This window comes from Hyperoodon ampullatus (assembly GCF_949752795.1).
Source record: "Hyperoodon ampullatus genome assembly, chromosome: 4".
Lineage (NCBI taxonomy): Eukaryota > Metazoa > Chordata > Mammalia > Artiodactyla > Ziphiidae > Hyperoodon > Hyperoodon ampullatus.
In genome coordinates this window covers 114,127,705-114,150,392 of record NC_136917.1, presented here as the reverse complement: position 1 = coordinate 114,150,392, position 22,688 = coordinate 114,127,705, and the positions used below count along the sequence as shown (strand labels likewise).

The 22,688-nt window shown below is 34.7% G+C and overlaps 1 protein-coding gene across 2 annotated transcripts in view; it reads right to left on the bottom strand.

Moving 5' to 3' along the window:
* The window catches only part of AP3B1 (adaptor related protein complex 3 subunit beta 1), a gene marked incomplete at both ends in the record, with an annotated part of 275,647 nt that overhangs the window by 34,089 nt on the left and 218,870 nt on the right, over window positions 1-22,688 (bottom strand). For both annotated transcript variants that reach the window (XM_079703244.1, XM_079703245.1), the window contains 2 exons: window positions 1,357-1,441; window positions 5,728-5,959. In XM_079703244.1, coding sequence (XP_079559370.1) covers window positions 1,357-1,441; window positions 5,728-5,959 — 317 coding nt within the window. The remainder of the gene's footprint in view (window positions 1-1,356; window positions 1,442-5,727; window positions 5,960-22,688) is intronic.

Here is a 22,688-nt window from a genome sequence, read left to right as displayed (position 1 = left end):
TGGAAAAACCTTTTTTAAAACCCTTCATTGCACAGAAATGTCAAAGGTTTTTTATATAAATTGAAAAGAAAGAAGAATTTTTTTAGTTCTTAATCTTGCCGTAATTTAGTGCATAAGCTTTGTCATTGGGCTCACATTGTTGAAATCATTAAAATGAATATACCTCTGGTGTTGGAGGTAAATCTATTTAGAATGATGTTACTCATAGTCTTGTGCTCAGTAATATTGATCTGTGTTGTTTGTCTAATAGAAAAATAATAAACAATTACTAGGCAATGTGGGGAAAAGTAATCAGTTTTTATATATCACTAATATAGCAGACCTCCCAAAACATAAAGGTGATGGTCTGCATAAAATCAATGTGTTATGCTACATTGCTTATATTCATCATTGCAGGTTCTCAGCAATAAATGGTATAATATTAGGCCTGAATTACTGGTAAACTGAAAAGGTATATGAAAAAGAAAGGTTCACTATATTCAACCTATAAACTTATTTAAAAGTGCCTATTTCCTAAACCTGGAGATTTTTATCATAAAAAATTATGTTAGAAGCTAGCTAAAATTTAGATAAATAAAATGCCTCAATTCTTTTCAGAATAAGAACAACTTCAAATCAAAATAACACATCATATCTTAGATCAGAAAAATACCAAAGAAATGAGTTCAAAGATAATTCTTAAAGATGCATGAATACAGCTTTGCATTAGTTTGCTAATAGTTTCTGGATTTCATCAGAAATGTATAAAACATTATATAAAACAATAACAATGAAAAAACACAATTCTTAAAAAGCTCTTTTGAATAGTATTCACCTATGAAACCTTTGCCAACTGATAAATGTTCTCTTTTGAATTTTATCAAAAGCAGTTTGTAAATTAAAGTAAAAATCTATGAAAAATCTATGAGTTTTTGGTACTGACAGAATCAATAATTCTCCACTTAAGAGGCTCGAGATAACATATAAAATATTTCAAAAGATATCTTCTCTGGGCTAGCCAACAATATTATTAAAGTTTTTAATTTCTCCTGAGTTTTCCTCATGAATTTTATCATAAATTTTCCACAAGCACAGAGATAAGCAAAAAAAAAAAAAAAAAAAAATTAGCAGTAGCTTCTTACTTTAGCCAATAAACTGTGAAGTTCAACCACATATGGCAGACTGTAATGGCTATCTGTGTAACAAATACTAAAAACATATATTGCACATAATTTGTCCACGGCAGTCTAAACATTGCCAAAGAAAAGCATGTTTGTGTAAATGTTTTGTCTCTCAAAGAAAAAGCTGCTGAAAGCCTCAATTTTAATCTGCTATTGTTTACAGTAATATGAAATATAGACGAACAATTGAACTTACCACAACTGGAAACTGGCAGTCTGAGTGGAATCACAAAAGTCAATACCCATTGAAACAGTAATGGATCCCTCAGGCTCAAGAGATTCTAGGAGATAAGATAATTTAGACATGGAAACACAGAGGATGTGAAAAAGACTAAACACTAAAATCTTATGTAATGTTTGTAGTTTGGTTAAAACAGTCAAATTTAATGATGGCTTGTAAGAATAATTTCAAACTAAGAGTATTAAAGCAAATTATAAAGTAATTTCACTTGAAGGCTCTCTTTTTCACAACTTAATTCTGCACATACTTCAATGAACACATTGTATCTATTTGTTTCAGAAATACACCTCATCCTGAGAAATTTCATGTTTTACAATATTGTCTTTATAGGCATTGAAGGTGAGAAGGAAATAAATGTTTTCCTGTTTGGAACAACTGTAACAGACGCTGGGTGCTTTTAAGAGATTGTGTACTTAAAACTATGGAATATTTACTCTAGATATAAAAAGTAAATTTTCAACAATGTTCTAAATTTCCACTGGGGGAAAAATCCAAAATTTAAAACATGCAAATTAAAGCAAAGCTGGAAGAAGAAATTAATTTGTTGTCCTCAGATATTAACCAAGACAACTGGCATTATAGGAACCCAAAACAATAAGTCTAACTGCATTAGTCAAAAAATTACTAGAAGAAAATTTAGTAGCAGATTAGGTTATCTTGAAAAAAAAATAATAAAGTGACATTTCGTAGATTTGTAATTTCTGAAGCTTCATCTGTCAACTAATCATGTGTGGGAAATAACTGTTTCAATATACAATACTGGTGTTTTTTCAGTTGATAATGATAAAACTCAAGACAAACAATAACACCATTTTATTCTGCTTATGATTCCAGAGTCAAAGTGTAATGCTGTACATTAGAATAATGAGGGATCTTAAACATATACCTATTAAGTATATTTATGTATATATATTATATTTAAATAGAAACCATTCACTTTTGATTTCTACTTTGCTTAAAGTCTCTAGTATAACTGCAGTTGTATTGCACAGTAGCTTTATATTTAGTTTTATCTCTTCTGCATATATATTATTAGATGTAGTTATATTTTAGCAAGCATACACTAATCCAGTAGACTGTGATTATTCTAGGGCTTGTTGATAGGTATAATTTGCCATTTAATGCTAACCATTACAGAAATGATGGTACAGATAGGACAAAAGAACAATTCAATAAGCTTAAGATATTAAGTGTTTTTATATCTCAAAGGCTCAATGAAGATTAGGCATTATAAGAAGGTATTTGTTTGATGTTGATTTTTAAAGTGTTATTGGTTTGCTTGCTTATTAGTTGGTTTGGTGATTCCAGTTTGAATTTAATTTGTTTATAAACCTAACATTTACCAGGATGGCATGTTAAGTACCAGAAGACTTGCTACCTAATCTCTGGCAAACAAGCTTTATTGTAAATTACCATAATAATAGTTTTCTTGCACTTCTCCTAAAGCTACACCTTATCAGTTCATAGTTTTGTCAGTCACATTGCTCAAAACTATTCTTCAGTGAATCCTTGATGTTTTCTTCTGTGCCACAGCTATACTGGGGTTTGGTCTTATTTGCAGCTGACACCACATTGGTAGTAAATGCTGTCATCTCCAAAGCATGATGGCATTCGGAACTCAGATCTCTCTACATCACGTATTCTCATATTTCATTTGACAAAGTGACAGTTCTCAAGATGCCTTGATGATGGCACTGTCTGACACAGTTTCATAACTTCCTCAGTCTTAAGATAATTAACTGTGAGCTTAGTGCCATACTAATTCTGAAGGATAGTTCATGATCAATGGTATGTTTTATTATATGAATGCTTCAAGAGCAAAGTGATCAGCATAAAATTATTCATATAATAGATTTTTATATTTGAAGCCTACTACATTGGAAAAGTTTATTCAATCAGGTGTCTGTAGTTGAATACTGCTTCTGGATCATTGCAATATACATGAGAGGGTTATGTAGAAATGGCTGAAAAACACTGGCTCTATTACACTGCACCATTAATAATGAAAAATTAAATCACACAAGATGCCATCTACTTCGATGTGACAGTTGTACAGTAACTAGTGAAATCTTAGCTGAACTCAAACTTGTCAATCATAAAGTCACTGAATATAGCGCAGAGAGCCTAAGGCTACTCTTTGAGTGAGTGAGTGAGTGAGTGTGTGTGTGTGTGTGTTAAACCTCTCATGTACATGTGCCTGATCTCTTTGGGGAAAATGGCACTTTATTCCTAATATTCTTGCAAGGAATCCAGTTTCATGCAAAATCCTGACAAAAGTCATCTCATATTATAGAGAAAAAAGAGAACAGATTGGTGACAAATAAGAAAGCCGCTGGACTCCTTAACATATACATATGTACTTATTAAATAAAACAAATATCTTACTTCCCTCATTTCACAAAAAATGAAAATGCAGTATTTGTTCTTTGTTGCATTCCTATGATTTTTTTTGGACTAATTAAGATATTTCATACTCTGAACTCTACTGTTACCTATTGACGAAAGAGACTAAGTGGTATTACATACAAATTACTGCATGGGAAAGAATTCTGTATCTTGAAGGTATTCAATAAATGGCAACAGAACAAACGAAACACTACAAAAACTTTGCCTAAGAAAAGAAAAGGAAAGAAAGCCTATTACTAGTACTGAGGCAATGGCATATATTCATATTTTATTTTGGTGTTAAGGCCATATTATGAAATTTATTATATTTATTTCTTCTATTCTACATAGGCCAACAAAAGGTCAACTCATCAACTCATTATGCCAGCTCAAAGACATGATAACACTATTCTACTGTTTTAACCTTTGGATAACATTTTCAACCTTCAGACAATGCATATATCAGCTGTGTAACACTTTTTAAACTAAATTAATTTTTTAACTAGGTAAAAAAAGCTGGATTTCAAGCAGTAAAAAAGAATAAAAATTGGGATATTCTTTAATTCCTTAGCAATATATTAACTTCATAAAATAATTCAATAAAAATCAGGCACTGTAGTCTTTAAATAGTGTCTTAATTACCAAATTATTTTTTAAAGAGGGTATTACATGGGTTCTGAAATCAACTTACTTTAACTCTGCTTCTCTCTACTTTGGTTGCTTATAAAAATCTACCATATTTCATCTACTATGAATTTTTTTTTCTTTGTGGAAAAATATAACACAAAGAGTGACTTCTTTACTGAATGACTCATGAAAATGATAGGAGAGAATTCAACAATGTGAAAGAGCTCACTCAGGCAAAGAGGGAGAAAAAACAGAATAGCTATATGATAGACAATAATGAATAAAGGCAGAGTTACCCGGTCAAAAGGCTTTGCTCACCTAAAGTATTATAAAAAGGAACTACCTGGAGCCTTCTGATGGTAATATTTCAAGGATTCAGTGACAGAAACCTTATATCACTTTTAATTAAGATTTTGCCTGAAGCTTCTCCCAACTAAACTGTAGGACTGCCTCCACTTACACAAAACAAAGAGACAGACATTCTAATTATTATACTATTTTAAACTCAAAGTTAGCCGTACGATTGTTACACTTAAGTTTTAAAAGGTGTATTTTTTGTAAAACACTTAAAAAATGGAAGGGGATGACAGCTGGAGAGACAGTATGATATCATGGGCACTGAGGTAGCCTGGAAAGCACATGCTACATGGTAGGGGCGGCCGGCTTGGCATCGGCTGGTTGTGCTGCATGCAGGTGGGAATAAAGCACCTGTACTGCCATAATCTTGTGCTTTTTCCATGAACAGTGAGATTTCTTGGTTTGTCCTTTAATGTAAAAAAAAATACTGATTTTTAAATGGTGGCAACAGATTAAAAAAACATGATGTGTAAAAATACCAGTAACATACCGTGGGCTATTCTAGCTTCTATGTATGGAAAGGAAGACAAACAGAATAGTACATACCCTCTCAGTCTTTGCTCCCTTCACTTTTCAATCTATGGAATATGAAGGGAAATGGGGAAGGAGAGATATGGAAGGTACAATACCCCAAAGGCAGACTAAAATCATGCAGGAAATGAAGCTGACCAGAAAGAGAGGTGGGGGAAGGTGATGCAGATAGGAAAATAGGAGGAAATTGTGATTCTCCAGACACAGTCTTTCATCAGTACTGGTATTACCATTGCTGGCACCTAATTCACTAAGGGCAAAGACATGTATTTATCTTACAAGATAAATTCAGTTTAAAAAGGAAAAACTTATATACACTGAGTTTGCTAATAGTCAATAAAATAATATGTATTCTACTGTATTTTTAAAATGAACACATTTAATTATCAAATGCAGTTAAAGTTTTAAATGAGAATTACTATTTACCTATTGGATTAAAAACATGCATTTGCATGCCCACAGGAAGTTTCTTTTCCCCTATGTGGATATTTTCTACCTTCCAATCAGTGGTATTATTCAATGTTACTTGCACAGAGACCATATTATCACCAAAAACGCAAGGCTGTCTCGGAAAGAAATAATGGGCAGCTAGTCCTTTTCCACTCATCCGATGAAGCAGCACATGAGTTTTCACTGGTACAAAGACAGGAGTACTGACCTATTGCACAATGGAAAAAAGAAGAAAAAAAAAAAGAATTAGTGATTATAGCTATTAATTCTTAAAAATATACAAAAATTCATAACACTTAACTCCTGTTTTCCCTAAAGTATTAATCACAATAACAGACATTAGTAGGATATCACACACATAGATATGAAATCAGAAATTATATAAAAATGTAAAGTAAATGCCTTTGAAACAGTATTAAAATTCTTCTGTACTCTGCAGGTATATATTAAAATATTTTGACAATCTATATCTAAAAAGAAGAGAATAATCTTAGTTATATAAATATATTCAATATTTTTAGAGTTTATAAATGTTTTTGCTTTCTTCTTAGGTACACTATATTTGGACATTTTGCCAATTTTCTTATTAGTTTTAATAATTTGTCATTTGATTTTTTTGGGCTTTCAAACTGTAAGATATTATAATCTGTCTATAACGAACATCTTATACTTTCATTTCCAATCCTGACTGCTTTAACTTTTTTCACCCTGAATTTCTTTCACTGTAAACTGAAGACTACGACCTCCTTTTTAAGGTGGTTCTTCCTTTGCTTTAATGATTAAAAAGATCTTCCCTACCTCAAGATCAGATAACTATTCACTTACATTTTCTTCTGGAGCTTTCATGGTTCTAATTTTTTAATTCATGAGGAACTGATTTAGGTATATTTACTCTATATTTAATTATTTTTCTCCAAATACTTAACAAATCATCCGTACATGATTTAATGATTAGCTCTTCCTCAATGATCTATAAATGCAGACATTCTAATTATTTAGTTGGAGACATTTTTGAACCTTGATGGAGCTGTTAAACCAGTACCACACTGTTTTATTTCTTATAGCCCTACAATGTGATTCAATTGTTTGGCAAAACAAAGCATCGCTTATTCCTCCACCCACCCCCGCCAATATTTTCTTGGCTAATCATCTGTTTATGCTTCCATTGAACCTTAGACTCTTAGTTAAATTCAACTGTGAGTGGAATCAGAGGCAGCATATTAAGTGAAGAAACACAGTCCTTTCTAAAATCACATGGTGGCTATCTTTCCATTCAAAGTCAAAGTATTGCATGTGGCTTGACCTGACATGGGCAAGCTTTAAAAAAAAAAAAAATCAATTTGTGATTAAACAGGCCTAATCAAGATTTTTTCCTAACAAGTGTACTCTCCCAAACTAGGTTTTCTATTATAAATGTGAGAGTACATATTAACCTGTTCAACATGCTCACTACGCCACTGACATCTGATGACATAAAAACTTAATAATAATAATAATAATTTAAAACTCATCAACAAAAATCCAAGAGTTTAATATCATATACACAGAATGATAAAGTTGGAGAGAGGCAAGTGTAAAGCACCATGAGAAAAGCAGAACAAAAGCAGGAGTCTGGATTACAGGCAGCCAGGAATTAGCACTCTAGATATCATATAAGGTTCCCTGAAGGTATGCCTTAAGTCATTTAAGAGCTATCACCTTGTCTTAGTTGGTTAACTGATTCTCTCTCTCAATCTAACCCTGGGACACGTGGTCCAAATATTTGTTTTTTTCTACTTTGTCTCAAAATTCTGCACCTTTATTATAATAGTTAAAACAATGCTAAGGAATGTGCAAAGGAAGAAAAACAGTGTAATTCTCTCCACACATTCTTTCCACACTCAACCAAGTTCAAGAAGCACTTTAACTTCTAAAAAAGGTCCTCCCTAACAATCTTCAAAGCTTATCTATGATAGTGCAAAGAGGCCTATGTTTTCTTTCACAATAAATACCTCATAAATGGTACTTTGGGGTAATAATATACACTTTTTTTAACTACAGAAAGGGGCTGACTGAAAATGTTTGATTGCTTTTTTTAACCTATTTTCTAAGTTCATACAAGTCATATTTAGCGAACCTCCTCCACTATCTAAACTACATAGGTGATATTTTGTTCAATAAAACCAGTAGGTTTCATAAATACTTCATCAATTTCCATATGTAATACAATCCTGACAAGAAAGCAAGATTTTAGTTCAACATTTTGTACATCAGATTACTTACTTATATTCCAGAAACATATACATGATCTGTGGCTGCTTATATTCTAAGATGCTAAATGTCATGAATGGCTTTTCTTACTTCACAATTTATAAATAACAATTATTTTATTAAATGTTAAAAAAAAGTAAATTAATTAGTGAATGACCTAGACTGGGGCTGTGAAAATGAGGGTTTAAGTTTAAGAAAGGAGGTAGATACTTAAGTTTGAACAAAACAAATCATCTTGGGTAGGAGACAGCAAACTACAGCCCACAAGCCAAATACCACCTGCTGCTTGTTTTATAAAGTTTTATTGGAACACGGCCATTCTGTTCTTTGACATATTGTGGGTGGTTGCTTTTTGGCTCTACAATGAAAGAGATGAGTAGTTGCAATGCCTAACATATTTACTATCTGGACCCTTTACAGAAAAAGGTGGCTGACCCCTGATCTAAGGGCATACATGTTACATTCTTCCTTCTCCCCTCCCCTTCTCCTGTTGTCCTGAGGAACAGCTCTCCACAGATCTCTCACAGTTCTGTACATCTTCTAAGCAAAGGTATTAACAACTTTGTTCCTGAAAATCTTTTCAAGGATGTACAGCAAACAGTCTTTGGAAATGGGTTAAGTGCCTCCCTCTGGGGCAAAGGTTGGACAGGTTTGCCAACAGACCCTTATGAAAGGTTGGGATCTTCTATGCTAAGGATCCTCTCCTCTAAAGCAACCCACTGCATATGCAGTCATTACCTAGCCTTCATTGCATCACCCTGTGAAAACTGGGGCTCAGAGAAGTGGCAAGAATGATGTTACCCTGGCTTTTGCTATTGTTGTGAGTAATAAACTGTCCTTTGTATTTGACATAGGAGTCTGGTGTCTTCTACCAGTACCCATGAAATTGTCTCAGGCTAACTTGTGAGGTAACATCTCATACCCTTCACAGTTCTTTGGTACCTACTTTTCTTTTTTTTTTTTGGTCATCCGACAATTCCCAGATCCACTTACTCCAAAGAGCTAAATTAACGTTGAGTAGAGGAGTATCATGTACAGCTGTGCAGTGGTAACTGACTGAGAGGTGGATAAGATCTAAAAACCTAGCTTACATTCAAGGGTGCCTTTATGGAATGTGCACAATGGCACCACCTGGGTTAGCACGCTTTGCTAATGAGAAGTCTACTTGACAAAGAAGCTACTTTTTTTTTTCACTTTCCTTTATTAAAGTTGATGTTATGACCTGGCTAATTGTTTCTATGAGGTTCTGATGTATCATGATGTGTTCTGATGGCTGATAACAAAGTATCAAGTAAGTTTTATGAAAGACACTGAGGAATCAGAGTTCAGTGTTTCAGGGTAGCTTTTATCTGGTTCAAGACTAAGTGCTGGTATTTTGAAGGACCTTTCTCCCCAGTGTTCTACCCTGTAGTGGTTATATATGGGACTGTCTGCTCAACACATCTACCATCTTCTAGGAATGTTGCCACATTCAGTTCTTGATGGAGCTGGCATGTTCTTATGCCACCTCATGACCTGACCACATAAACTGGTTCAGGAATGGGCACCTGGCCAATGAGTTCCTTTCCTAGGATTTTTGGATTTGGGACTTAGGAAGTTGAGCCAGTCTCTCTCAAGTGGCTAAAATTCTGAGATTTAAAACTCTAATGTCTGTGGCCACATTTCCTGCCATATTGCTCAGTAAGAAATAAACAAAGAACAGGTGAGAGACAGAGTCCTGCTGGTATCATTGGTTTGGATGGTTCTTGAAGCTGACATTCCTACCCTTCCTGAAGCTTGGTTTTCTGTGAAATACTCTAGCATTCCTTCCTGAAACTTCCCTTTTTTTTTTTTCCTTAAGCTAGTTCAAATTCGGTTTCTATCATTTAACTCCCCCAACTCAACTACTAATCAGGATTAGTCATATTTCAGGACACTAACTGGGAGACTGGGGAATAAACTCATAATGGGAGAAGGTGCTTTCTTGCTCCTTTTCCTAAAGCCCTGGTAGATATGCTATGGTGAGACTCAGGCATGGCATCTGACTAGGTTGAACCATATAAATCTACCAACTTTGTACATCAAAGACTTGAATTACAGCAAAGGACATAAAAGCAAAAATAAACAAATGGGACCTAATTAAACTTAAAAGCTTTTGCACAACAAAGGAAACTGTCAACAAAACGAAAAGACAATCTACTGGACAGGAGATAATATTTGCAAATGATATGATCGATAAGGGGTTAATATCCAAAATATATAAACAGCTCATACAACTCAACATCAAAAAAAGAAACAACCCAATTATAAACTGGGCAGAAGAACTGAATAGACATATCTCCAAAGAAGACATACAGATGCCTAACAGGCACATGAAAAGATGCTCAACATCATTAATTATCAGAGAAATGCTAATTAAAACCAAAATGAGATATCACCTCACAACCGTCAGAATGTCTGTCTTCAAAAAGAACACAAATAACAAATATTGGTGAAGGATGTAGAGAAAAGGGAACCCTCCTACACTGTTGGTGGGAATGTAACTTGGTGAAAAACAGTATGGAGGTTTCTCAAACAACTAAAAGTAGAACTACCATATGACCCAGCAATTCCACTCCTGGGTACTTGACTAGAAATTTTCTACTGGATATAATTGGACACAAATGAAAAATACCATATTTCTTAATAATTAGAAGTACTTCTATGATCCAAACACTATTTCTTATAGTATCTAGTTCAGGTAAAAGCATTATTTCCCATTAAATATTAAAACTTGTATAAATAGGATAGTATAAAAGACAATATTTGAAAACAATGGTTTTGATTTAATTATTTAACTACTAATGTTCAAAGAATTAAAAATTTAGCTGCATTATAAGCAAATGACATGGGTTATCCTCACGATTCCTGAGGAGGTAATTAGTTCACTAACTATATAATAACTCTAAAATAAAAAGCCTTCTTCTAGAGTTAACAGAACAAAAAGCATCAAGTAACAGTGAGAGAATCCTCTACAAATCTTTACACAGCATATGTTTAAATAATAAAAGTCATTTGTGTACCTTTAGATGGTTTATGAAAATAACCAATCAATTTTGCAGACACAACATTATTTCTAAAGGGAATCTATGTGACTCATGATGCCTGTAGATACACAGAGACAAACCACACATACTTTATCAGTTTATTACAGTAAGCAAATAAGCGTGGAATGAGAGTGCACATAACTGTCTACTTAGCGCTTACTGAAACATTTATAAGAGCTGTTATCTCCCTAATAACAGACAGACAGCGTGCAATTTTAGAGAGGAGAAAAGCTTCATATTTTTTAACACTTCACTAAAAAGTAACCGAAGAGTGTAAAATGAAAAATACTCTGTGCAGTTAGCTGGTAATGGACCATATTATCAACTCAAGTTAGATTTATAGGATACAAACTAGTCACTAATAGTTATTTTATGACATAGCATGTCTGCTTTTTTTGAGATTATTAAGATTAAAGTTGTAAAACTTCTTTTGAACATAGCTGTTCAAAATGATTGAATTATAAAATTTAAATGAGAACTGAAAATAAAACACGGATTATCAAGTGCCTAAAAATAAACCTTGTTCAACATCTGCATTACTATTTCAGAGATGATACTTCCACGTAAAGCTTTATGAAAACAATATCTTCTAGTCCTTTTTGCTTTAATCCACATTCAGACAATCATTTTTAAGTATTATCAATCTATTCTGTTTTTGGACTTCAAAAATAAGAAGATCTGCAGTATATAAACTGCTCTCTTTGTACCTAGTTTTGTTTGGCTTATTTTACAGCAGTATCTATTTAGATATATGATTTATAAAAAATGACCAGATTGTAAACAGAGATACAGTTTCATCTTTAAAATTAGCACCTTTTAAACCAGTGTAAATCTCAACTGGTAAGAACTGTAATGCAGAAAGCTACAGTATTGTCTTATTCACCCAGTAAACTGTAGAAAGTGAGCCTATTTTATCTTTAATATACAGTATTGGGTCTAGTACCTAGTACAGGATTTAAAAAAGCAAAGGGCAAATTTGCTTAACTGTTAGCTAGAACTATAAACATAACATTCAAAGAAGTATATTTCATTTTTCCATCGAATATTACTTTAAATAAATGGTTTATACTTCTAAAGATAACTTCCTCCTTATATATGTATATTTAGGTATTCTAGAAAGTAACTGTGTTCCTTCCTCCTATTTTATTTTAGTCATCAGTATATACAATGAAAAACGTGAGACTTTTCACCTCTTATTTTGGTAATAAATAAAAATGTATTTACAGAAAGATCTGAGTAATTATCAACAAACATTTAATGAGAACCTTACTTCACACATGGTATTAAGCAGGCTACAGCAAACTTGGCCTGGGGATCAAACCCAGTCCACTGCCTGTTTTTGTATAGTCTGTGAGCTAAGAATGGTTGTTACATTTTTAAATGGTTGAAAAAAATAAAACTAACATTTTTGTGACACTAAAATTATAAGACATTCTAATTCAATGTCCACAAATAAAGTTTCATTGGAACGCAGCCACATTCATCCATTTCTGCATGACCTCTGGCTGTTTTACCACAATGGCAGAGTTAAGTGGCTGTGCTCTGCAAAGCTAAAAATATTTACTATCTGGCCCTTTACAAATGTTTGCTGATCCCCACGGAGGATGTATTCAATTTCCATTGGTGTTGAGATGAGGAGGAAATTACTTTATAATAATAGCCTATCCTTTCCCCTCCCCAAAGATAAACCTATGTCTCACTGTCAATATACTACCTTTTATAAATCTGAAATCCAGAGTGATGTGTATATACCTTTATTTACCACTTTCATAGAAAAACAGTTCCAGAACTATGGATGTAGATACGTTATACTATTCTTAGATATGTTCTACTATTTTTTTTCATATTTCCTTTCTGACTTTTGGTTTAAGGGTGCTAATAAAAACAAAACAATCTGGTTTCCAAAGTGTTTAGCAGAAAGGTTCCAATAATTGGTTACAATAAATTTCATCAGAACCAGAACAGTTTATGTAAGCACAAACAATTATGTGTTGTGTTATTTGATAGATGTGATAATCATTTGACCTTTAGTTCTACTGCTTTCTCACTGACAATATCAGTATCATATAAAAAAAGAAAATGTTAGTGTTCCCTTCCTTTGGAACCAAGCTCAGAACCTTGACATTGTCTTTGACATTCTTATTTCCCTCCAACAATTACTTGAGAAGTTTGATGTCTCTTGTATTCATTTTCTTCTTTTCTGTTGTCTACCACCAGCTTAGTTCAAGTCATCAATGACACTTAAAACATAAAACGTTTTTTAAAATTTAAAATTGCAAAAGAAGTGCATGTTTATTGAAAACAATTTCAAACAGTATGGAAATACAAGTAAAATCCCCTCAGGTTTAACCATAATTAACAATTTGGTGTCCCTTCCTATCTTTTGCTCCCCTTTTATGTCTGCTTGCCCATTCAAATGGGCCTCCTTGTCTCTAGATTCCTTCCACTCCAATCCGTACCACAGGCTCTTGTAAAAATAATTCTCTTAAAAGTGTACCTCCCTTATACGCTCAGTGAAGAGGGGTAGAAAGTGCTGAGCTTTGAAGCCAGACAGATGAGCTGAACCTCTGGCTCTGCAACTTATTAATCCTATGACACTAAAAAAGTTACTCATGCTTTAGAGACCTCAATTTTCACATCTGTGAAGTGGGGAAACTACGACCTATCTTTTAGGGTTGTTGTAAATCTAGGCTAAATATACAAAAATCTAGAGGAGTGAAGGGCCTGAAGATGTTAACATGACAGGCACAAGTACGGGAGTGAGACATGATTTCAGAGTTGAAATGAAAGAGTATGTGGTTGAAATTCAGTACAGGTCAAAGTTATCGGTACTGAACAGATCAAGAGGCTGTGAGGTTACATATTGCACAGGGTGAAAATATGTACAGTGAGATGTCCCAGGATGATGGTGGGCTGACGAGATTATGTGGAAGATGCAAAGATCTTCACTGAATGTGGGTAAATGATTAAGAGATCTCAAGATGAGAATGACAAGGAAAGGAAAAGGGTATAGGAAGATGGAATGGACCTCATATGAGGAAGGAACATGAGGATGAAAAGGGAATGGCCTAGACGAAACATCTGGGAGCTTCATACAAACCATCTTGCTGGTAATAATGATTTCGTCGAAGAACTCTAGAGAATTGTGAGTGAGGTCATGCTGAGAATATTTGTTATGGGACAGCAAGATCCAAAGGGAGATTCTCAGAGGAAAGCCAGGCTATATAACAGTACTTTATAAAAGTACGTGAGGGGATTGGTAGTTGTTCCACACATTTCACAATGGGGCCACAGCATCTAAAAACCAGCCATGCTGCTTGCACTTAAATGAACTGTAACTTAGGAGACAGAGGGATATGGATCTCATCTAGATGAAGTCCTAGAGGAAGAAAAAGAAGTATGTCTTAGTTGACGTACAAATTGGAAAGGCAGTTTTATTACTGCTACTTTAATTTTAAATAACAGGGCTCTCCAGGGATGCTTTCTTTGAATCTGACAAAGAAGGAAAGGATCCTTTCTACATCACAGATGTCAGTCAGACAAACCATACATTGCTGTGGAATTCCTGACATAGGGCAAGTTTGGGGAAATGGATCCTCTGAGACCACAGAGCTAGCATGCACACTTGCTCACACGTTCTTTCACACCCCCACACACGTATATTTATACATACATATATATATATATATATATTTTTTTTTCTTTTCCTGATCTGTGCATAAATATTTTAAATTCTTCAGTGAGGAGGTAGGGATGGGTAGAACATCTTGATTTACTACACAGGAACCTCTCCACGTCTTTGGCAGCAAAACCTCTGATGACCGGGCTTTATTTTCAGTAGAGTCACCTGACTAGTAATTTTTTTGGATCAATACCTAGGATTGGGGCCTAGGTGCTTGTACTCTTGCACTGGTCCATGTGTTCTCAGGCTTTCCCTATATTTGGCATAGGAAACATCTTTCTTCAGAAGCAAGAAAGGCTATGGCTTCCCTCTTGTCAGGTAGAGATAGTGCTGGCAGTGGTAAGTAAGAAAACGTTAAATTTTAAGTTAGAAGACCTTCAAGTTATTGATGAGAAGAAAATTATTTAACTTCTTTGAGCATGAATTTGTAAAAAAAAAAAAGTTAATACTACTTAATTTGTAGGATCGTTTTTATAAGGATTCAGTGAGATACTTCATATGAAAGTGTTTTGTAGATGAAAGTACTCTTCTTTTTTTTTTTTTTTTTTTTTTTTTTTTTTTAATTAGTTTCTGCTTTATAACAAAGTGAATCAGTCATACATATACATCTGTTCCCACATCCCCTCCCTCATGCATCTCCCTCCCTCCCACCCTCCCCATCCCACCCCTCCAGGCGGTCACAAAGCACCGAGCTGATCTCCCTGTGCTCTGCGGCTGCTTCCCACTATCTATCTACCTTACGTTTGGTAGTGTATATATGTCCATGCCTCTCTTTCCCTTTGTCACAGCTTACCCTTCCCCTTCCCCATATCCTCAAGTCCATTCTCAAGTAGGTCTGTGTCTTTATTCCCGTTTTACCCCTAGGTTCTTCATGACATTTTTTTTTTTTTTAAATTCCATATATATGTGTTAGCATACGGTATTTGTCTTTCTCTTTCTGACTTACTTCACTCTGTATGACAGACTCTAGGTCTATCCACCTCATTACAAATAGCTCAGTTTCGTTTCTTTTTATGGCTGAGTAATATTCCATTGTATATATGTGCCACATCTTCTTTATCCATTCATCCGATGATGGACACTTAGGTTGTTTCCAGCTCCGGGCTATTGTGAATAGAGCTGCAATGAACATTTTGGTACATGTCTCTTTTTGAATTATGGTTTTCTCAGGGTATATGCCTAGTAGTGGGATTGCTGGGTCATATGGTAGTTCTATTTGTAGTTTTTTAAGGAACCTCCATACTGTTCTCCATAGTGGCTGTACCAATTCACATTCCCACCAGCAGTGCAAGAGTGTTCCCTTTTCTCCACACCCTCTCCAGCATTTATTGTTTCTAGATTTCTTGATGATGGCCATTCTGACTGGTGTGAGATGATATCTCATTGTAGTTTTGATTTGCATTTCTCTAATGATTAATGATGTTGAGCATTCTTTCATGTGTTTGTTGGCAGTCTGTATATCTTCTTTGGAGAAATGCCTATTTAAGTCTTCTGCCCATTTTTGGATCGGGTTGTTTGTTTTTTTGCTATTGAGCTGCATGAGCTGTTTATAAATTTTGGAGATTAATCCTTTGTCAGTTGCTTCATTTGCAAATATTTTCTCCCATTCTGAGGGTTGTCTTTTGGTCTTGTTTATGGTTTCCTTTGCTGTGCAAAAGCTTTGAAGTTTCATTAGGTCCCATTTGTTTATCTTTGTTTTTAGTTCCATTTCTCTAGGAGGTGGGTCCAAAAGGATCTTGCTGTGATTTATGTCATAGAGTGTTCTGCCTATGTTTTCCTCTAAGAGTTTGATAGTTTCTGGCCTTACATTTAGGTCTTTAATCCATTTTGAGCTTATTTTTGTGTATGGTGTTAGGGAATGATCTAATCTCATACTTTTACATGTCCCTGTCCAGTTTTCCCAGCACCACTTATTGAAGAGGCTGTCCTTTCTCCACTGTACATTCCTGCCTCCTTTATCAAAGATAAGTTGGCCATATGTGCGTGGGTTTATCTCTGGGCTTTCTATCCTGATCCACTGATCTATCTTTCTGTTTTTATGCCAGTACCACACTGTCTTAATTACTGTAGCTTTGTAGTATAGTCTGAAGTCAGGCAGCCTGATTCCTCCAGCTCCGTTTTTCGTTCTCAAGATTGCTTTGGCTATTCGGGGTCTTTTGTTTTTCCAAACAAATTTTGAAATTTTTTGTTCTAGTTCTGTGAAAAATGCCAGTGGTAGTTTGATAGGGATTGCATTGAATCTGTAGATTGCTTTGGGTAGTAGAGTCATTTTCACAATATTGATTCTTCCAATCCAGGAGCATGGTATATCTCTCCATCTATTTATATCATCTTTAATTTCTTTCATCAGTGTCTTATAATTTTCTGCATACAGGTCTTTTGTCTCCTTAGGTAGGTTTATTCCTAGATATTTTATTCTTTTTGTTGCAATGGTAAATGGGAGTGTTTTCTTGATTTCATTTTCAGATTTTTCATCATTAGTGTACAGGAATGCCAGAGATTTCTGTGCATTAATTTTGTATCCTGCTACTTTACCAAATTCATTGATTAGCTCTAGTAGTTTTTCGGTAGCATCTTTAGGATTCTCTATGTATAGTATCATGTCATCTGCAAACAGTGACAGCTTTACTTCTTCTTTTCCAATTTGGATTCCTTTTATTTCCTTTTCTTCTCTGATTGCTGTGGCTAAAACTTCCAAAACTAAGTTGAATAAGAGTGGTGAGAGTGGGCAGCCTTGTCTTGTTCCTGATCTTAGTGGAAATGGTTTCAGTTTTTCACCATTGAGGACAATGTTGGCTGTGGGTTTGTCATATACGGCCTTTATTATGTTGAGGAAAGTTCCCTCTATGCCTACTTTCTGCAGGGTTTTTATCATAAATGGGTGTTGAATTTTGTCGAAAGCTTTCTCTGCATCTATTGAGATGATCATATGGTTTTTCTCCTTCAACTTGTTAATATGGTGTATCACATTGATTGATTTGCGTATATTGAAGAATCCTTGCATTCCTGGAATAAACCCCACTTGATCATGGTGTATGATCCTTTTAATGTGCTGTTGGATTCTGTTTGCTAGTATTTTGTTGAGGATTTTTGCATCTATGTTCATCAGTGATATTGGCCTGTAGTTTTCTTTCTTTGTGACATCCTTGCCTGGTTTTGGTATCAAGGTGATGGTGGCCTCGTAGAATGAGTTTGGGAGTGTTCCTTCCTCTGATATTGTTTGGAAGAGTTTGAGAAGGATGGGTGTTAGCTCTGCTCTAAATGTTTGATAGAATTCGCCTGTGAAGCCATCTGGTCCTGGGCTTTTGTTTGATGGAAGATTTTTAATCACAGTTTCAATTTCAGTGCTTGTGATTGGTCTATTCATATTTTCTATTTCTTCCTGAGTCAGTCTTGGTAGGTTGTGCATTTCTAAGAATTTGTCCATTTCTTCCAGGTTGTCCATTTTATTGGCATAGAGTTGCTTATAGTAATCTCTCATGATCTTTTGTATTTCTGCAGTGTCAGTTGTTACTTCTCCTTTTTCATTTCTAATTCTACTGATTTGAGTCTTCTCCCTTCTTTTCTTGATGAGTCTGGCTAATGGTTTGTCAATTTTGTTTATCTTCTCAAAGAACCAGCTTTTAGTTTGGTTGATCTTTGCTATTGTTTCCTTCATTTCTTTTTCATTTATTTCTGATCTGATCTTTATGATTTCTTTCCTTCTGCTAACTTTGGGGTTTTTTTGTTCTTCTTTCTCTAATTGCTTTAGGTGCAGGGTCAGGTTGTTTACTCGAAATGTTTCCTGTTTCTTAAGGTGGGATTGTATTGCTATAAACTTCCCCCTTAGAACTGCTTTTGCTGCGTCCCATAGGTTTTGGGTCGTCGTGTCTCCATTGTCATTTGTTTCTAGGTATTTCTTAATTTCCTCTTTGATTTCTTCAGTGATCACTTCGTTATTGAGTAGTGTATTGTTTAGCCTCCATGTGTTTGTATTTTTTACAGCTCTTTTCCTGTAATTGATGTCTAGTCTCATAGCGTTGTGGTCAGAAAAGATACTTGATACAATTTCAATTTTCTTAAATTTACCAAGGCTTGATTTGTGACCCAAGATATGATCTATCCTGGAGAATGTTCCATGAGCACTTGAGAAAAATGTGTATTCTGTTGTTTTTGGGTGGAATGTCCTATAAATATCAATTAAGTCCATCTTGTTTAATGTATCATTTAAAGCTTGTGTTTCCTTATTTATTTTCATTTTGGATGATCTGTCCATTGGTGAAAGTGGGGTGTTAAAGTCCCCTACTATGATTGTGTTACTGTCGATTTCCCCTTTTATGGCTGTTAGTATTTGCCTTATGTATTGAGGTGCTCCTATGTTGGGTGCATAAATATTTACAATTGTTATATCTTCTTCTTGGATCGATCCCTTTATCGTTATGTAGTGTCCTTCTTTGTCTCTTCTAATAGTCTTTATTTTAAAGTCTATTTTGTCTGATATAAGAATTGCTACTCCAGCTTTCTTTTGATTTCCATTTGCATGGAATATCTTTTTCCATCCCCTTACTTTCAATCTGTATGTGTCTCTAGGTCTGAAGTGGGTCTCTTGTAGACAGCATATATATGGGTCTTGTTTTTGTATCCATTCAGCCACTCTGTGTCTTTTGGTGGGAGCATTTAGTCCATTTACATTTAAGGTAATTATTGATATGTATGTTCCTATTCCCATTTCCTTAATGGCTTTGGGTTCGTTATTGTAGGTATAGTCCTTCTGTTGTGTTTCTTGCCTAGAGAAGTTCCTTTAGCATTTGTTGTATAGCTGGTTTGGTGGTGCTGAACTCTCTCAACTTTTGCTTGTCTGTAAAGGTTTTAATTTCTCCATCAAATCTGAATGAGATCCTTGCTGGGTAGAGTAATCTTGGTTGCAGGTTTCTCTCCTTCATCACTTTAATTATGTCCTGCCACTCCCTCCTGGCTTGTAGAGTTTCTGCTGAGAGATCAGCTGTTAACCTGATGGGGATTCCCTTGTGTGTTATTTGTTGTTTTTCCCTTGCTGCTTTTAATATGATTTCTTTGTGTTTAATTTTTGACAGTTTGATTAATATGTGTCTTGGCGTATTTCTTCTTGGATTTATTCTGTATGGGACTCTCTGTGCCTCCTGGACTTGATTAACTATTTCCTTTCCCATATTAGGGAAGTTTTCAACTATAATCTCTTCAAATATTTTCTCAGTCCCTTTCTTTTTCTCTTCTTCTTCTGGAACCCCTATAATTCGAATGTTGGTGCGTTTAATGTTGTCCCAGAGGTCTCTGAGACTGTCCTCTGTTCTTTTCATTCTTTTTTCTTTATTTTTCTCTGCATCAGTTATTTCCACTATTTTATCTTCCACCTCACTTATCCGTTCTTCTGCCTCAGTTATTCTGCTATAGTACTCTTCTTTAATTGTCATTAAAGACAATGTTTATTGGCATAAGGGAAAAACATTGGCAGGACTAAGATTAGAATTGAACATTTTTAAGTGTCATTTCTGTCAAGTAATAATCTACAATTCCTTTTCCAATAAACACAAAGTATTCCTTATGATAAAGGAAAATAAAGGTCAGTCACGCAAGCTAGTGGGGAGATTTTTTTCCTCTTTTTCAGAGAACTACAGGAAGTGGGAAGAACCAGCATTTATTACTTCTTTCCGAAGATTAATGATAACCGAGGAAACCTTTTTGAATATGACCTTAATTATGAATCAGTAGCCTTAGTCACCAGAATAACCTTCAAAAGCAAATCAATAAAATGAGATCAGATTTTTAAATTATCAGTTATTTAATAAACTAGATATCTGAAAGTGGATTTCAAGTGAGAATTTCATAAGCACACACCATTTATGAAGTGATGAGGAATCTCAAGATAAGTCTGAATGTCCTAACATCATAGGAAAACTACTACGCTTTGAGATATTTTATACTTCTTTACTTCATCAGGATTACAGTATTAAAAAACTCCTACCATCTACATATCTACCTTCAGTACTGAAATTACAGAATCCCACTTTTATACTAATTATAAGGAATTAACTCTTACTGTTTGGACATGTTGAAAAGAGCAATGAAGAATATCACTAAAAAAAAAGTAACAAAGGTAACCAGAAGCAGCTGGATGGGGTACTAGATCAAATGTCAGAAGCCCTGGGTTATGGTTTCAACTCAGTCATATATTAGTAGCGAGAACTTAGCTAAATCACAACCTCACTTCTGTCTTTCTCCTCTGTAAAATGGGGCTAATTATACACGTCCTGTCTGCTTCACTGAGCTGTTTTGAGGATAAAATGAGACTGTATATGTGAAATTGATTTTTAAACTGTTCAATAAAAGGCATTATCGGGATTATTAGTAAATTGAGTTTCCTGTCAACATTAAAACATCAATCTGTCAGATAACATAAGGTCCTGAGGTTAAAAGTACATATCAAAAAGCTTGAATCACCATTGGAGAAGGGCATTTAAAACAATATTGCTGTATTTATTGATAGTACCATCCAAAGGCCTTTAAAACAGTAATCCCTTCCCCCATGTCCTTTTTTTTTTCCCTCTCTGTTAGTTGTGGGTGAAGAGGACTGTTCTCTAAAAGGTTTCTAAATGATGTTGATGTTAAAAAATATAGTATCACCATTTAACAGCCTTTTAAAGAGCAGTCCCTAGTATGGTCTTTGTTAACAACTGAGGGAGGAAGGGACTGTTTTTTCAAAGGCTTTTAGAGGATGTTGTTAAAAGAATATATAGTGACATCATTTAAAAGCCTTTTAAATAATAGTTTTCCTTCCCTCCCAATTGTAATGTCCTTGGCTTTCATTTATTTTGCACTACAAGCTGAAAATGGACATGCCAACATATTATTGGTTATGGCAGGCATTTGTTGGATAGAGAAGGATGCATTGATTTAAAAAATGTTGATGTCCAGAAATAAATCCAGCTCTTCAAGAACACAGTACCAGTTCTATACAGGATACTGGCCACCCACCTTTTCATTGAGTTGTGGTACCTTTTGCTTGTTTTCTCTAAGAGTTTACTGAAGACGATGCCACGCAAACAGGAAAGGAGTCATTACAAGATTTCCGGTGAGATAAATGTAATCCTACCACCCACTGCTACTTGAGTTAACTCTCCATCCAACTTATGGCAAAATCTAACTGTAACTCCTATTCTGTTGTTTTGTTAAATTATTTCTGCCCACTATTGCTCTGATTTTAGACTCTACTCCACTAGGGGACAGCAGTGGATACTTAGGGTTCCTCTCCTTATTTAGCTCTCAGGGAGAGGAAAAATTAAATCAACCATATGGTTCAAAGCACAAAGTCTGATAGCCAGTAAGCTCTGAGATAGGTTAGCTTAGATTATCTTTCACGTAACACACCAAAGAAAAAAGAATTACCTCCAGGAGTATAATCATAAAATAGGAAACAATTTTTCATTTCTTCTTATGCTGGGTCTTTTCAGAAAAGTGTTATTTCATTTTAAGGACAGGAATTCCTAGATCTACAACAGTTTGATGAAAAAAATAAACCTTTAAAAATTCTAAAAGCACAGCCCTCCAAACACACTGTACTTTCTTTTTTTGAATTTTTGAATTTAATTTTATTTATTTTTTTATACAGCAGGTTCTTATTAGTTATCCATTTTACACATATTAGTGTATATATGTCAATCCCTATCTCCCAATTCATCACACCACCGGCCCACTGCCACTTTCCCCCCTTGGTGTCCCTACCTTTGTTCTGTACATCTGTGTCTCTATTTCTGACCTGCAAACCAGTTCACCTGTACCATGTTTCTAGGTTCCACATATATGCGTTAATATACGATATTTGTTTTTCTCTTTCTGACTTACTTAACTCTGTATGACAGTCTCTAGATCCATCCACGTCTCTAGAAATGACCCCATTTAGTTCCTTTTAATGGCTGGGTAATATT